This window comes from Poecilia reticulata, chromosome 16 (assembly GCF_904066995.2).
Source record: "Poecilia reticulata chromosome 16, P_reticulata-male-v2, whole genome shotgun sequence".
In the NCBI taxonomy this organism is placed as follows: domain Eukaryota; kingdom Metazoa; phylum Chordata; class Actinopteri; order Cyprinodontiformes; family Poeciliidae; genus Poecilia; species Poecilia reticulata.
The window spans coordinates 15,682,391-15,699,041 of record NC_088845.1 but is presented as its reverse complement, the minus strand read 5'-3'; the positions used below and the strand labels follow the sequence as shown (position 1 = coordinate 15,699,041).

Here is a 16,651-nt window from a genome sequence, read left to right as displayed (position 1 = left end):
ACGTGTTTCCCAGACAGACCTTCTGCTCTGGGAACCCCTTGAAATCCCCCAGAATGAGCAGGACGGTGTCTCAGGCAAGAGGAATGTCTGGATTTCCCTCCCGCACATTTGCACTGCAACAATCTTCGATAAATATTCTTCAGTGGATGGATGAAATGTGGATATTCTATTTATTTGATTCTCATCTATTCACAAATATGCTCTTTTACCAGTTTTGTTCATTTTTATGAATTGTTGAATTGTGATTGCTTCTACCTCAGTCCATCTTACTCTGCCTAACCTGCTTTATTTGTTTTGTAGTGTTTTTGCCACTTTCAAAGTATTTTCTTCCCGATTCTACTTTTCTGAAATGGACTGCGTTCAATTTAAGGAATAATGGCAGATACATTTCATGCTATTCATCAGCTCTGAAAACAACACGTTCTCTGTTTTACTCCCTAAATCCCCGCTTTGACGGTAGAGCGCCCTCTGGCTGCAGGTACAAATTACTGCTACGCTGTTCACGTGATCGCTTTAAAATTCACGTGACCAGTGCCAAACGGTGATCACAAAACTGATCCGGAAGTTCCGTAATGAGACAACAACAGATTGACGGAGGAGTGTTGTCACCTGAGTTTCACCTACAGGACAGATCAGACTTTCTTCCAGCTTCTCCTTGAGGTGATTTGATCGTTTATAAATAGATCTGAACGACAGCACTGTGAGGTGTTTTTTTTTTTGTTGAGCTGAGTGAGCTCAAGTTATGTTGCTAAAGTTTCAGATCCTTATTATTTTATTCGCCTCCAGGTAAAATGGTGCTGCTGCTGCCATCAGTTCTTGTCGTAACTCTTGTTGTCTGCGCGGCAGATGTGACCCTTTGCGCAGGTAACACCCAAACCAAAAACACAAATATTCCCTCCTATTGTTTTTATGTGCAGCAGTGATGTTTGTCCTCTCGTAGGAATCAATAGATGTGTTGCCAGAAACTTCGGCCATGACTCTGTGGTGTGTGAGTGTAATTCCACCTACTGTGACGGTGTTGGCCCGGTCAGCCTGCCACCTCTGGGTCAGTACTCCACCTACCTGAGCAGCATGGCAGGCAGCAGGATGGAGCCAGGCCAGGGTCAAGTCCGGGTCAACAGCACTGGAGCAGGTAAAGAGGATGAGCTCTGGGATATTGGGACATCATTGCTTTTCCTTAATGAGCTTCCTTCTTCCCAGGTCTCAGGCTGACGATTGTTCCCTACCAGAAGTATCAGAGGATCAAGGGGTTCGGAGGAGCCATGACGGACGCAGCGGCTATTAACATACTTTCTCTCTCTGCTGGCGCACAGGAGCAGCTGCTGCGACAGTACTTCTCCAAAGAAGGTAAAGATTATAAACTTTGTAAAGATTATAAAGTGGCTGAGTTTATGTGGAACAGGCGACTTTAAGTCATAAAAGTGCATTAAAATGGTTGTTCTGGTTAGATGTTTCAAAACAACTTTTAATATCCTAGATGCAAACCAAGCTCGAGGAAAAAAACAATGCCTTGCCATGTTGTTTATCGTGGAAAAATTAATATTCTGTTTGTGTAAAAACAAAAGCACAGATTGCCCTGTGAAAGGGAGATGTTCCTTTCCGCTGTTGCCACTCACTTGTTTTGGAGGAGGGATTGGTCAGTGTGTGACTTGCATGGTTTTATTAGAGAATGCAATTTGCCTATAATCTGTTTAGATGGTGGACTGATTGTGTTATGTACAGATTTATGAGTATAAATTGGATCATCTGAAGCGTCTTGAGAAGACATTAGTTGGGAACTAGAGTATAAAATAAACCAAAATCAACTACATTGATGTTTTTTAACGTAACACACAGCAACCAAATCCAACACAGCAAGTGATTGTTTTAGATGAAGCACCTGTAAACTATTAAACATAAAAGTCAATGCACTTCATCCTGTAGTGCAAAACGAAAGACTTATTGTCTTGCTATATTTGACAGCAACAGGAACCAGACTTTCTTGTAATCTTGGTTTTCAAACAGTCTTCCAGTATTTTCCTTTTGATTTTTAGTGTTTTCATTCCAGTTTGTGACTGTTTTTTTTGTTTGTTTGTTTTTTTATATAAATCAGTACCTGTGTGTATTTGTGATCAATGTCCTGCTGGGACACCAAACTGGTCCAATCATCTATTTCAGTGGTGTAAAACGTTTTGCAACACGGTTTTGCAAATTGTTCACCTGAAAGAATTCGGTGCCGTAATTTGGATTTTTTTTTTTTAAGAACATAAATAATAATAATTCTAATAAATTCTTAAAGTTTGTAATTTTATAGTTATTATGAAATTACAATGAAAGCCAAACACGTTGTCAGTAATTACCAGAGTAGTCAAGTTGGACGTGCTAGTAGATTTTCTTTTCTTTTATCTGCAATGATTTATTTGCTGCAGATTTTTTTTAATTGCAGTCAGGGGCCGCAGAAAATCATCCCAAGAGCCACAAAATGGTCCCCATGCCACATTTTGAACATCCATGTGTTTTTTTTTTTTGTTTGTTTTGTTTTTTTTAGATTTGAAACAATAGTTGCAACTCTTCCAATGTGGTCAAACAGCTCCATCTTTGTGATGTTTGACTATTAAACATCTCCCCAGAAGACATTTGATCTGACGATACTCAAACTTCAGTCAAGATTTTAGGCATCAATACCGGAGCAGATCAATGAAACACATCAGTAAAAGTGATCCAAACCTCGCTTCAAAACTGGGCTTGGAATATAAAATAATAATGATGTCATGTGGCCACCCAGAAACATCTGGTCACTTTGAAGCTAAGTATATGGAGTGGTACTGAATGTGGACATAAAAGCCTAAAACTGTAACACACCACTGCATGACATAAACTTTCCTTCATCCAGGATTACATCTTTTCTGCCCCCCCGCCCCCCCTCAAAAAAAACATAAAATCTTTATAATGTAGATTTAGCAATTTTGGCATTTCATCGTGCTGCAAATCCTGTTGGGGTTTTTAGCAGATTCAGATCTGATGACCGTCCAGGTCACTTTAATTCTTTTACCACAGTAAGCTGGTCTAAAATGATTTAGAGTTTTGAGATGGTGGTTCAGATTGCTGAGTCTAGAAAAATAAATGAATAATGGGAAAATGCTATTTCTTTTTTTTTTATTCAGTTTAAATGCGGCCCCATTCCCTCCTCGGTTAGATTGTTCTCTGGTGTTCAAATGACGCCAACGAAAAACAGAAGCAGTGAAAGTGTTAAAGACACTGAGGCCCCGTTTACACGACAACGATTTCGGGGGAAAACAGAAGAGTTTTGTTGCGTTTGTAGTGCGCATTTACACGAAACCACCGAATGTTTTCTCTAACAACGGCACAGATTGAAAACGGGTTCCAGAGTGCAATGCTTCTGAAATGTACCGTTTTCCGTTGTCGTGTAAACCTGGAAAACGGATCTGTTCTTCAGTATGACGCAAAAACATAGCTGCTTCCTACAATCCACAGAAGAAGAAGGAACTATTCACGATGCCGGCGTTACTGTTTCCCCATCAGATACGGTTCCCTCAGCATCTCTTCACCGCCCAGGTGGCAAAATACACGGCTGCTTGTTCAGCGCTCTTATCTAGAGAACTACGGACCACCCCCGGCTCCAGACGAGCTTAACAGGGGGGGTATCAACTTATTTTGGGGGGACAAAATGAATCTACGTTGCTGAACATAGACAACATCAGTAGCCTACAGGCTACTTGTTAACAAGCTTAACGTGCTGTATTAGTACGGGTTCAATTTGTGTCATAAATAAGCAGTGGCGCAACTACACATTATTCAGGTGGATGCGAAAACATAGATCGGCGCCCCCCCACCCCTCCCCCCCGCCCCAGAAGGGGTTTTGGCGCCCCCTATGGTGCTGCGCCCCTATGCGTTGCATACCCTGCATACCCACTTTTTGCGCCACTGTAAATAAGTAGAAGCCATGTGTGTAGATGTCGTTGGTCCATGTTGCATGTAGATGATACATATGTAGATGTTCCATATGTCTATGTTGCATATGCGTTCGCTGTATGTGTTTGCTGCATTTGTGTTGCTGCATATGTCTATGTTGCATATGCGTTGGTTCGTGTTGCTATTGCCTGTTCTCTTCGCCATTAAAAATTCTTGAAGTAGGTCATTTCTGATTAATGTGTTTATTACAAAACTGTTGGTCTTTCAATATTAGTGCTTTCAATAAAAGTGGTTTCAAAATGCTTAGATTTTTACCTCGTATTTCCTTTAGGCATTAGTCAGGGCAGCAAGGTCGAGGGGTCCTAGCCCAGTGAAGGGGGCGCTATTTTCTATATTATCCCCTGCCTTCCGTTTTAAATTTATTTTTAAATCTGTGATATATCTTCATTTTTTTTAGAAGAATTTTCATTGATGGCATTTATTTGAACTTCTCTCTTTTATTTACTTCAGAGGAGCTCACATTTTTTAAATTCTGTAGTTTTCAGCGTACTTCTAAATCTGCTCCTTAGTCGCATCTTTATGGGCCTTCTACTGCCTCTATTGGCGTTTGGTGTTTATACAATTAATATAATTACGTTATTAAATCAGAATACCACAAAGTCTTTATTATCTATTTTTAATTCTGACATTACTGGGACAGTAAAAGATAAATTCCCCCACAAAAGAACATACCTTTTGATTTTCTTGAGGAAGTAGAGCTAATTAAATGACATAAGCAAGACCTGAAGTTAAAATGTTAAAAAGTAACATTCTAACTTTAATTTTAACTTTTTATCTCCTCAGCTTTTTTGGTCACATAAACTGCAAACAGAAAATCTTTTAAGAGTACTTTCAATGGCATGTATAACAGGAAGTAAATAGTGGTGAAACCAAAAACAACTCTGTTTCAACTGTTAGCTGAAAGTACATTAAAGACGGCAAGACATATTTTAGCAGGGAGCATCCATCCTCTGTTTATCAGTATGAACTTCAAGTAGTCATATATATAGGCATGGAGATGAATTGTTCGAGCATTTAAATATTTTTGTAAGTGACTTTTTAAAAACTCTTTAATGGTGTTCTGCTATCTTTTTTTCTTACTTAAGTAGGCTGTTAGACTCTTTAATATTTATTAATATTTATTTAATATTTCCTGCCCATTTAAATTTTGCTAGTATTTGCTTATGTCATACAATGTATAATTACAAAATAAAGTCTCCTTAATTTCAACGTTTTGTTTTTATTAACATACTGATCTAAGAATTTTCTATTTTAAAATTTATAATATGACATTTCATAACGGCTCTCTCAAGAGAAGAAGAAACTGCCGAAAATGCCAGATAACAGGGTATTACTTGTGCTTCTGACTCTTATAAATTTAACCGCAGCTCTTCAACATGGTAGTTATTTTATACCTCTGTACTTAAATCATCGAAGACGAATCTCATACAGCTCCTCTCCGTTAATTACCGGATGTTTGAGACAAAGAAACACGTCGAGGAGGCGCTACTGGACGCGTCCCAGAAGAACAAGTCAGTGGTGGGATAACTTTGTAAACAATGTAGTAGATGATTTAGAATGGAGGGAGAACTTTCGTCTCTCCAAGCAAAGCCTGGTCGCTTTGAGCGAGAAACTTCGCCCGTACATCCAAGGGGAACAGACAACCACGAGATCGCCGGTTGACGTCTTAAAAAAGGTGGCCTGTACACTTTATTACTTAAGTGACGAGGGAAGAATCCGAAAAACTGCCAACGCTTTCGGTTTGTCACGAGCCGCTGTGTCCGTTATAATAAGAGAAACCTGTTATGCCATCTCTATTAACCTTGGTCCAGAATACATCCTATTACCTTTCACCGAACCTGATGTCCAAGCACTGGTGACTGGATTTGAAAATGCCCACGGGATGCCTCAGTGTTTAGGAGCCATTGACGGGACACGCATAGAAATACAACAACCCTCAAGCAACTCCACTGACTTCCTAAATAGAAAAGGAAAATATTCCCTGAATGTACAAGCTGTGTGTGATTATAAGTACAGATTCATGGACGTTGTTGTGAAGTGGCCTGGAAGTGTTCATGATGCTCGCATCTTTGCTAATTCCACAATAAACACCTACCTCAAGAGTGGAAAAATCCCATCACTGCAGCGGCAAATTGTGGATGATGAGGATCCGATTCCAATTTTTCTTTTGGGGGACCCTGCCTATCCACTACTGCCTTATTTGATGAAGGAATATTCAAATGGTGGCGTAACTCCACAAGAACAATATTTCGGACTCTGTCTCTGCAAAGCGCGCATGGTAATTGAATGCGCATTTGGACGGCTAAAGGGTAGATTTGCCTGCCTGAGTCGACCCATGGACATAAACATTAAGGATCTGCCGTATGTCATATATGCTTGTTTTGTGCTTTACAATTACTGCGAATCTTGCAAAGAAGGTGTGGATGAGCACCATGTTAGTGGCGTCATACGGGATGACCGTCAAGACCAGCCTGCAACAGAGAGCAACAACTATCTAACAGACACTAATCAAAATGCTGGGAAACTAGTTCGAAGAGTTGTCACCAAATACCTGGATCCTTAAAGCTTACTTGATTAACATCTGTTTTAGATAACACTGTTGTACTCTAGGGTAAATATTACAGACTGCTAGTCACTGTCTGACATTTTCTTAAAACTTGTGTTTATTAGATTTGTGATATCAGTTTATTTTTGATTTAGATCATTTATAAATTTTCATGTATTTGTTACTGATTATTTCATAATTTCAATTTACATTTAATAGCTTGTTTTGACTTAACATTTTATAATATGTCACTAAAATTATTTATTTACAATTTCATTACTGTATAGGTTTAAGAAATATATCAGCTTATTTAATTATTGTTTAGATCATTTTAATTTTTTTTATAAATACATTAAATGCATCTTTGTAAATATTTGTTACTGATTATTTAATAATTTCAATTTACATTTAATAGCTTGTTTTGACTTAAAATTTTATAATATGTCTATTATTGTTTACTTGCAATTTCATTACTGTACAGGTTTAATATGCTTAAACATATGGAAGCCCGTTTCACTGCAGTGATGAAAAAACAAAATTGTATCTCATAATCATGTGATAATATCTCATTAGGAGGTACAATTAATTATAATCATAAGAGTGGGGGAAGTGTGGATCCACAGAATCATGACATATGCTGTTATAAAATTTAAAATGGAAATTTCTTACATCTTTGGACTTTGAGTGTGTCTGTTAATACAAACAAAATGATGGAATTAAGGAGACTTTATTTTGTAAATTACATATTGTATGAAATAAGCAAATAATTTAAATAGGCAGAAAATATTTATAAATATTAAAGAGTCCAACAGACTACTTAAGTAAGAAAAAAACATAGCAGAACACCAGTAAAGAGTTTTTAAAAAGTCACTTATAAAAATATTTCATAAATGCTCAAACAATTCATCTCCATGCACTGCATGTCTATATAAATGACTACTTGACGAAGCAGTGAAAGGGATCCTTTGGTTAGTATCAAAGTAGCCCGGCCCTTGAGGATCTCTGACAACTTGCCCAGGAGGTGCATATGATAGTTGCTGAGGCTGGGTCATCATTCTGGTAAGGAGACTGAAGCCATCTTTAATACAGTTTGTCATATTTTCCATAGTTTCTGTAAGCTTATCCAGTCTTTCTGTATTGCGCCGCTCTGACTCCTCCAGGAGGTCCACCATTCTTCTTTTTATTTGGAGGTCTTCTTGCAATACAGCTTCTGAGCTGAGCCTTTTCTTCAGCCTCTGTTGTCTGTGGGTTTGCAGCCTGGTCTGAAGAATTAAATAACGAGAAAATCTGTTAGAACAGAAAAGCATAGACAACAGTCCAACACCACCCAGGCCTAGCAAAAATGTATCAGTGGTTTGTGGCACATAATGAGAAAATTTATTTTTGCCCTGAAGTTAATAAATAATTTAAATGATGTTTTGTTGTTGTTTTAATGGAATTACAACAAAAATCACTGGTCCACTTGGATTTTGAAAAGCTTTATAGGGTTACTAATTACTTTATTCAGGTTTCTGGTTGTAAACTATAACCATTAATACTAGGTTTTTTTTTCCTGCTGATACCGATCACCCATGAGGGCCGATCACCGATACCGGTCACACAATTATTATTGTTATTATTGTAATGAATAATTATTATTATCCTGCACAGTAACAAATTCAGTAAGGAAGAAAACTGCCTTCCTGTGTCAGTGTCCACTGTTTGATGTTACTTTTCAGCAACGCAGAAAATTAACAAGTAAACAAAATAACTAGTTGAAAATGACAGATATGACAGTCAGTCATATCTGTCCACAATAAACACCTGTGACACATAATGAGAATATCTAAAAATCTTAAATGTTTAGATATTATGGTATTTAAACTAGAAAAAAAATAAAGACTATAGTGAAAATAAAGTGGAATCGCCCTTTTGCAGCGTCGCTGTTTCGGAAGATAAAATCAGAAGCTAACCTTAGCTTTGGCCAAAGTCCAGGAGTTACCCGGAAACTGATGTGGACAAGAAATACACAGTTCGCAAAAGAAAAATAAATAAATAAAAATAAAAAAGAGGTCTTCATATGTATTGCATCAGACGAAATTCATTATTGTTTTTAAGTGTCACATTGTTGCCCAGAAATGTTACATTGTAACACAAACAATTCCGTGTTAGTCTAGACTCTAGACAGTTGTCTGCATCAGTCCAGGCAATATAAGAAAATAATAAATGCCAAGTTAATATTAAACTATAATCTGTACTCACTTCAAGCATTTCCTTTCGGGACCTCGCCACTGTAGAGTCCTCATGCGACTCACACACTGAATGTGGTGTTGAACTGGATGTGTCAGAGAGGACGATTTCCTGGGTGCCCTGGTCAAAATCGGTTGTTTGAACGCCAAATTCCAGCGCGCTGGTAGCCGGTGATCCACCCCATATGTCTTCGCACAGTTCAAAGAAAATTAACACCACACTTCCTTGCCCGCTACGACGTCCAGAGTCCACAGCACGTCTGTATTTTCCCCGGACTGCTTTTAATTTGGACATCACCAGGGCTTTTGTTACGGCGTTGTTCTCGTGCGGGAAGTCTTTTCCATTTCCTTCTTTTCCATTAGCAGGATACTGCTCCAAGAAATCTTTAAATATGTCCGCGTACTTCGATTGGCATGACTCCCAGTCAATATTTTCTTGACATTTTATGGTCTTATAATTCAAAGTTACCTTAAGTAATAGCTCTACCTCGTCGTCAGTCCAAATAAATACTTTATTCGCTGCCATCTTAACGGTTTTAACAGCTTTCAGGTACAACTCCTTTTTTTACGCATGCGCACCTAAGTTTCAAAGAATCTAGCACCAACTAGTGGTGTGGCAGGACATTACACGTCTTCGATGTGTACCGTTACTGTGTAAACACAGATCGTAATTAGAACGTTATCGTGTAAACGATCCAACAAAAACGGAGCAAAAGTGCCGTTTTTGTTGGATCGTTGTCGTGTAAACGCCCCCTTAATTGTGTCTTTAGAAAAGTCTTAAGATTGCTGCAGACATGATCTGTTTTCTATTATTTAGAGACATTTTTTATTTTCAGCTGAAGGGAGAAAACAGTTTGACCTTCTCCATTAAATTTGTTAGTACTACAAGGCATGCTGTTTCGCTGAGAACTCCACAACTAAATGTGCGTCAATGTTTTTTTTCCTCTTTTTTTTGTTAGATTTTTTTTTTACAAACCATTCTTTGTGAATGTCAGTGAGGTTTTTATTTGCAAAACACCATGAGATCATCAGCTTTTACAGAAGTAGCTTATCGCAGCAGCAGCAGGCAGATCTTTATCGTTTCATCTTTGAAAATCGTATCTCATCATGTCACCAGCACACAGTACCAGAAAAGAGATAAAAGGACCACGAAGTACAATGCTCATAATCCTATTGAAGTTTTTATTCACAGTGCCGAGATGAAAGATTTCTAGTAAAGTGAGTCAGGCATGTCGATGGAACCTTAATTTATTCGGGGAGCAGCGGTGCCGTCACGGTTTGGAGGAGAGCATCATCAGATTCTTCACACCTGCAGATGTTTAAAGCTCTGTGACATCTGCACCAGCTGCGGGGCCCGCTCCAGCGCTCGAGGGCCACCTGGGCTGAATTAGAGCCCACTTTTCAGATAAGACCATGAGCCAGCAGCGTATGTTTTGTAATTTTTGTAGTACTCTAAATTGACTATTTTAAAGGCATCAGTTTTTGTGGTCCATTAAATAAAAAGTGCTGAAAATAAAGCAAAATAAAAAATAAATAAAAATTAAAAATTGTGCTAAAGCTCAGCCACAAAAAACTGAAATCATGTAGAACTTGATAACTGTGTAATGTATCAAAGAATATGTATTTTAGTTTTAATGTTATATTCTTTTAAATAAGATTTATTTTTTTATTTTACAACAAATTAAACAGTTGGGCAAATTTAAATTTAAACCTAGCATATTCTTGTCAAAATATGGTATGAACAACAAATGGCAAAGAAAGTTACTAAGTATTACGTGGCTCTTGAGGGCCCCCTGCTGGTCTGGAGTCCCTCGACGGTGGCTTGGTTAACTTGTGCTTTGGGCCGGCTCTGATCACTGAAGACTCTGGACCGTTTTCGTTTCTCTGTGTTGTTGTACCAGGTATCGGCTATAGCGTTGTGCGCGTCCCCATGGCCAGCTGTGACTTCTCCACTCGCCTGTACACCTACGCTGACGCACCCGGGGACTACAACCTGAAGAGCTTCACTTTGGCCCCCGAGGACGTGAAGATGAAGGTCTCCGTCTTTACACTGAAGCAGAAACGCGTCCATCTCCTGATGTGTCCTCATCAACCTCCTCTTGATCTTTGTTTCAGATCCCTCTGCTGCTGCGTGCCCAGGCCTTGTCCCCTCGCCCGCTTTCCCTGCTGGGCAGCGCCTGGAGCGCCCCCGCCTGGATGAAAACTAATGGTGCGCTCATAGGAAAGGGCTTCCTGAAGGGCAAGCCGGGGGGCAAGGAGCATAAAACATGGGCTCAGTACTACATCAGGTGACTTTTGGGTCTTTTACCTTGAATTATTATCGTACACCAGACAGGCCTGATACTGGAGAGATAAATTCTGATGTCTTTTAACTCTCCCTGGCAGGTTCCTTGAGGAATATGCTAAATATAACCTAACCTTCTGGGCGCTGACGACAGGAAACGAGCCCTCTGCAGGAGAAATGACAAACTACAGGTCCCTGATTTGATTTGGAACAATACGCAGCGTCCTTGTGGCTTAAAAAAATGCTAAAAGTCACATTTAGTGTCTTTGTGTGGTTGCAGTTTCCAGGCTCTGGGCTTCACTCCTGAGGAGCAGAGGGACTGGGTGGCTCTGGACTTGGGCCCGGCCCTGCAGTCCTCAGCACACCCACACACACACATCCTCATACTGGATGACAACCGCCTGCTGCTGCCCCACTGGGCCCGAGTGGTGAGTCCAAGGACAGACAGACAAATAGAGCAGTGGGGAAGGTCGCCTCTGACTTTGTTCAACCCACATGGTGGCAGATGAGATCAGAAACCACAGTTATATTTTAGGAAACCAGCAGTAGACCAAACATAAAAAAAAGAAAGTAAAGGCAGAAGGTAGTGCCATGTAAGGTGAATTCAAAATTAGCAATCTGCAGTAAAATGGCAGAAGTAATTAAATCATATTTCCACATGCAAGTCATCCTGAGTGCTGATGGAAATGTGTGACATTTATTCTACAATTCAGTTCATCTCAAAAGTCTACATATGGTGTGTCCCAGGTTTTGCTAAATATTTTTTTCCACAGGCAATCTGACATTCAGTACAATTAAGCCCCAAAATTTTTTTTTTAATTATGAAAGGAGTAGAGAAAGACTGTGAACAAAGTCTGGAAATACAATTTTTTTCATACTCTTATTTGCTTTCTCATACTTTTCCAGACTTTAATTCAAAATCCAGACTGTTTAGAAACTCTGAATGTGTTGCACTACTTTATTCTAGTTAATTTTTTTCTATGAATTTCTGATTCTTTAAACTGAAACTTTAGGATAGGGTCAATCAACTGGGGGCCCGCTTCTGGCGTCAGTCCAACCCACTTCATGAACAAAAGGAAAATATGGAAAAAAGATCAAGATTTCAAGCGACAAAAAAAAAATATGAATGGTGTAACTTTAAGTTGTACTTTGTTTTAAATTAGAAACCAACAAGAAAAATACTAACAGAATAAACTTCAAAATCTGAAAAAGTTTTCTTTCAGAGCCCAGTCTGTCATCTTCTAAAAGAAGATGAATGAAAAAAATATTTAAATGGTTTGGAAGGTCGGATGTCAGGAGAATACTTTGCTAAAATTGTAGGAATTACGAGTCTTTTATTTCATTTTTAACATTAGTAAATAATTTTAATGCAATTTTTAAAATGCAACTAGTTTGAATTTCACATTTGTGTTCTGCTTACTGCATTTATGTTTGACGCAGTAAAATAAGTGATAAATGAAAAACTGATCATTTAATTTAATTTCAAACTCGAATGGCAAACTCAAAACCCGAATCCCACGTCACAGATTGACGTCAATGAAAGCCTGAAACAGAGTCCTTGAATGTAGGTCTTCTGCCATCATTTGGTCACTAATCATTTTCTTTGTCTTGCAGGTAAATACTTTAAAAAACAAACAAACAATAAACAAAACAGAAGCCATTAAAGATAGGTTATCCTTTAATGGTCGAGCATCACAATGCAGGATGAAAAGAGAATTTTTAGTCCAGATCTTTATTTAAAGGCCTGCATAAAAAGGAGGATGTGTGCAGTATATATGATTATACTTATATAATGTATATTAATTTTAAACAATATATAAGTGTGCCGTTGCTGGTGCATGTCTGATGCAAAGGCTTTCTAACACCTTTCTCACGTCACGACTCTGAAGATCGAAGGATGTTCTCAGCAGGTTTAATGACAATTAAAAGGGTAAAACTGAAATCAAGACAAAAAATACAGTAAATATGTGATCATATGCAGCATAAAATACACTACATTCAATTTCATATAGATGTGATGTGATCATCACATCTATATGCGTACATCTAGGCTACCAATTGCGCACCTGATAACCTCGCTATAACCTCGCATCTAATTGACATAACAAACATACTCTACCTTAAAACAACACATTAGAGCGCTATCGCTAGACAGAATCAATGTTACAAAGTGACAAACTTAATACATACCGGCAATGCAACCATACATGAAAGATTTCAACAGTAATTTACACTAACGGACACCAACGGTGTCGATTTCTACCGTTTAATAAAGTTTTCTTTCGAATAACAAAAAACTTACTACGTTGTAGTACCTGAAAATAACATGAGAGGACAAGCTATCTGACTTTCTTCTTGTATACTTACAAAAAACAACATTTATAACTTCAAAACAGAACGATAAGTATTATTAACCACTTATATAGTGTATAATTTCATTGTATAATCTGTTAATGACTTATTTTAATTGAAATGCGTTATTCTGATCATAATTGTAAGAGCCATATGAATGAAATGAATGATTATTGAGGTGACGGGAGCGCAGGCTTTTGACACTTGGGTGGTGGGTGTGTCGAGGTGGGCGTGGCTGTCACTGAAGGTATGAATGGGAGCCATACTGGCGTGCTGGCTTTCTTATGTTTGAGGAAGTGGGTGCACCGGGTGGTCATAATTTCTGTTGACCGTGTTTAATGCCGTTTATTGTTGGCACTATTGGATGGTTTGGCCTGGTCAGTCAGTGTAAGATTTGAAATAAGACAAAGTGGAATAAATTGATGATTGTAACAACAAAGAAGCGGCCTGGACTTATTTGAAGCACGCGTCGGACAGTTTACAATTCCCCGAGTTATTCCAGTGCGGCCCTCATACATATTTAGCTTTGCCGCACAACTAATAATTAAACTTTAAGACTAAAAAATGAAATCCTACATTCAAATACTGTACGTAATAAGGTCTGTGCGTCACTTGGACCTGATTGGCTCAGCTGGTCTTTGGTGACGTGATCCTCGAATGGCAAACTCAAAACCCGAATCCCACGTCACAGACTGACGTCAATGACCGCCTGAAACAGAGTCCTTGAATGTAGGTCTTCTGCCATCATTTGGTCACTAATCATTTTCTTTGTCTTGCAGGTAAATACTTTAAAAAACAAACAAAAAAACAAAAAAAACCCAAAACAAAAGTCATTAAAGATAGGTTATCCTTTCTTAATGTTCAAGCATCACAATGCAGGATGAAAAGAGAATTTTACATTAACAAAATGAAATTGTACATTCAAATACTGTACGTAATAAGGTCTGTGCGTCACTTGGACCTGATTGGCTCAGCTGGTCTTTGGTGACGTGATCCTCGAATGGCAAACTCAAAACCCGAATCCCACGTCACAGATTGACGTCAATGACCGCCTGAAACAGAGTCCTTGAATGTAGGACTTCTGCCATCATTTGGTCACTAATCATTTTCTTTGTCTTGCAGGTAAATACTTTAAAAAACAAACAAACAAAAAACAAAACAGAAGCCATTAAAGATAGGTTATCCTTTAATGGTCGAGCATCACAATGCAGGATGAAAAGAGAATTTTTAGTCCAGATCTTTATTTAAAGGCCTGCATAAAAAGGAGGATGTGTGCAGTATATATGATTATACTTATATAATGTATATTAATTTTAAACAATATATAAGTGTGCCGTTGCTGGTGCATGTCTGATGCAAAGGCTTTCTAACACCTTTCTCACGTCACGACTCTGAAGATCGAAGGATGTTCTCAGCAAGTTTAATGACAATTAAAAGGGTAAAACTGAAATCAAGACAAAAAATACAGTAAATATGTGATCATATGCAGCATAAAATACACTACATTCAATTTCATATAGATGTGATGTGATCATCACATCTATATGCGTACATCTAGGCTACCAATTGCGCACCTGATAACCTCGCTATAACCTCGCATCTAATTAACATAACAAACATACTCTACCTTAAAACAACACATTAGAGCGCTATCGCTAGACAGAATCAATGTTACAAAGTTAATACATACCGGCAATGCAACCATACATGAAAGATTTCAACAGTAATTTACACTAACGGACACCAACGGTGTCTATTTCTACCGTTTAATAAAGTTTCGTTTCGAATAACAAAAAACTTACTACGTTGTAGTACCTGAAAATAACATGAGAGGACAAGCTATCTGACTTTCTTCTTGTATACTTACAAAAAACAACATTTATAACTTCAAAACAGAACGATAAGTATTATTAACCACTTATATAGTGTATAATTTCATTGTATAATCTGTTAATGACTTATTTTAATTGAAATGCGTTATTCTGATCATAATTGTAAGAGCCATATGAATGAAATGAATGATTATTGAGGTGACGGGAGCGCAGGCTTTTGACACTTGGGTGGTGGGTGTGTCGAGGTGGGCGTGGCTGTCACTGAAGGTATGAATGGGAGCCATACTGGCGTGCTGGCTTTCTTATGTTTGAGGAAGTGGGTGCACCGGGTGGTCATAATTTCTGTTGACCGTGTTTAATGCCGTTTATTGTTGGCACTATTGGATGGTTTGGCCTGGTCAGTCAGTGTAAGATTTGAAATAAGACAAAGTGGAATAAATTGATGATTGTAACAACAAAGAAGCGGCCTGGACTTATTTGAAGCACGCGTCGGACAGTTTACAATTCCCCGAGTTATTCCAGTGCGGCCCTCATACATATTTAGCTTTGCCGCACAACTAATTATTAAACTTTAAGACTAAAAAATGAAATCCTACATTCAAATACTGTACGTAATAAGGTCTGTGCGTCACTTGGACCTGATTGGCTCAGCTGGTCTTTGGTGACGTGATCCTCGAATGGCAAACTCAAAACCCGAATCCCACGTCACAGACTGACGTCAATGACCGCCTGAAACAGAGTCCTTGAATGTAGGTCTTCTGCCATCATTTGGTCACTAATCATTTTCTTTGTCTTGCAGGTAAATACTTTAAAAAACAAACAAAAAAACAAAAAAAAAAACAAAACAAAAGTCATTAAAGATAGGTTATCCTTTCTTAATGTTCAAGCATCACAATGCAGGATGTAAAGAGAATTTTACATTAAAAAAAATTAAATTGTACATTCAAATACTGTACGTAATAAGGCCTGTGCGTCACTTGGACCTGATTGGCTGAGCTAGTCATTGGTGACGTGATCCTCGAATGGCAAACTCAAAACCCGAATCCCACGTCACAGATTGACGTCAATGACCGCCTGAAACAGAGTCCTTGAATGTAGGACTTCTGCCATCATTTGGTCACTAATCATTTTCTTTGTCTTGCAGGTAAATGCTTTAAAAACAAACAAAAAACAAACAAAACCAAAACAAAAGCTATTAAAGATAGGTTATCCTTTCTTAATGGTCGAGCATCACAATGCAGGATGAAAAGAGAATTTTACATTAACAAAATGAAATTGTACATTCAAATACTGTACGTAATAAGGTCTGTGCGTCACTTGGACCTGATTGGCTCAGCTGGTCTTTGGTGACGTGATCCTCGAATGGCAAACTCAAAACCCGAATCCCACGTCACAGATTGACGTCAATGACCGCCTGAAACAGAGTCCTTGAATGTAG

At 38.3% G+C, this 16,651-nt stretch overlaps 1 protein-coding gene and 1 long non-coding RNA gene across 2 annotated transcripts in view; one reads left to right on the top strand and one right to left on the bottom strand.

Moving 5' to 3' along the window:
* Positions 1 to 435: 435 nt before the first annotated feature.
* Positions 436 to 16,651, top strand: part of gba1 (glucosylceramidase beta 1) — an 89,104-nt gene continuing 72,888 nt past the window's right edge. The window contains exons 1-8 of the mRNA XM_008431764.3: positions 436 to 660; positions 787 to 864; positions 941 to 1,132; positions 1,201 to 1,347; positions 10,647 to 10,780; positions 10,861 to 11,033; positions 11,131 to 11,220; positions 11,310 to 11,457. Coding sequence (XP_008429986.2) covers positions 792 to 864; positions 941 to 1,132; positions 1,201 to 1,347; positions 10,647 to 10,780; positions 10,861 to 11,033; positions 11,131 to 11,220; positions 11,310 to 11,457 — 957 coding nt within the window. The 5' untranslated portion in view covers positions 436 to 660; positions 787 to 791. The remainder of the gene's footprint in view (positions 661 to 786; positions 865 to 940; positions 1,133 to 1,200; positions 1,348 to 10,646; positions 10,781 to 10,860; positions 11,034 to 11,130; positions 11,221 to 11,309; positions 11,458 to 16,651) is intronic.
* LOC145547596 (uncharacterized) lies at positions 7,572 to 9,493 on the bottom strand. Its single transcript, XR_014083887.1, has 2 exons — positions 8,759 to 9,493; positions 7,572 to 7,779 (listed from the first exon to the last, which is right to left on the bottom strand). It is a non-coding gene; the product is annotated as an uncharacterized LOC145547596 (long non-coding RNA).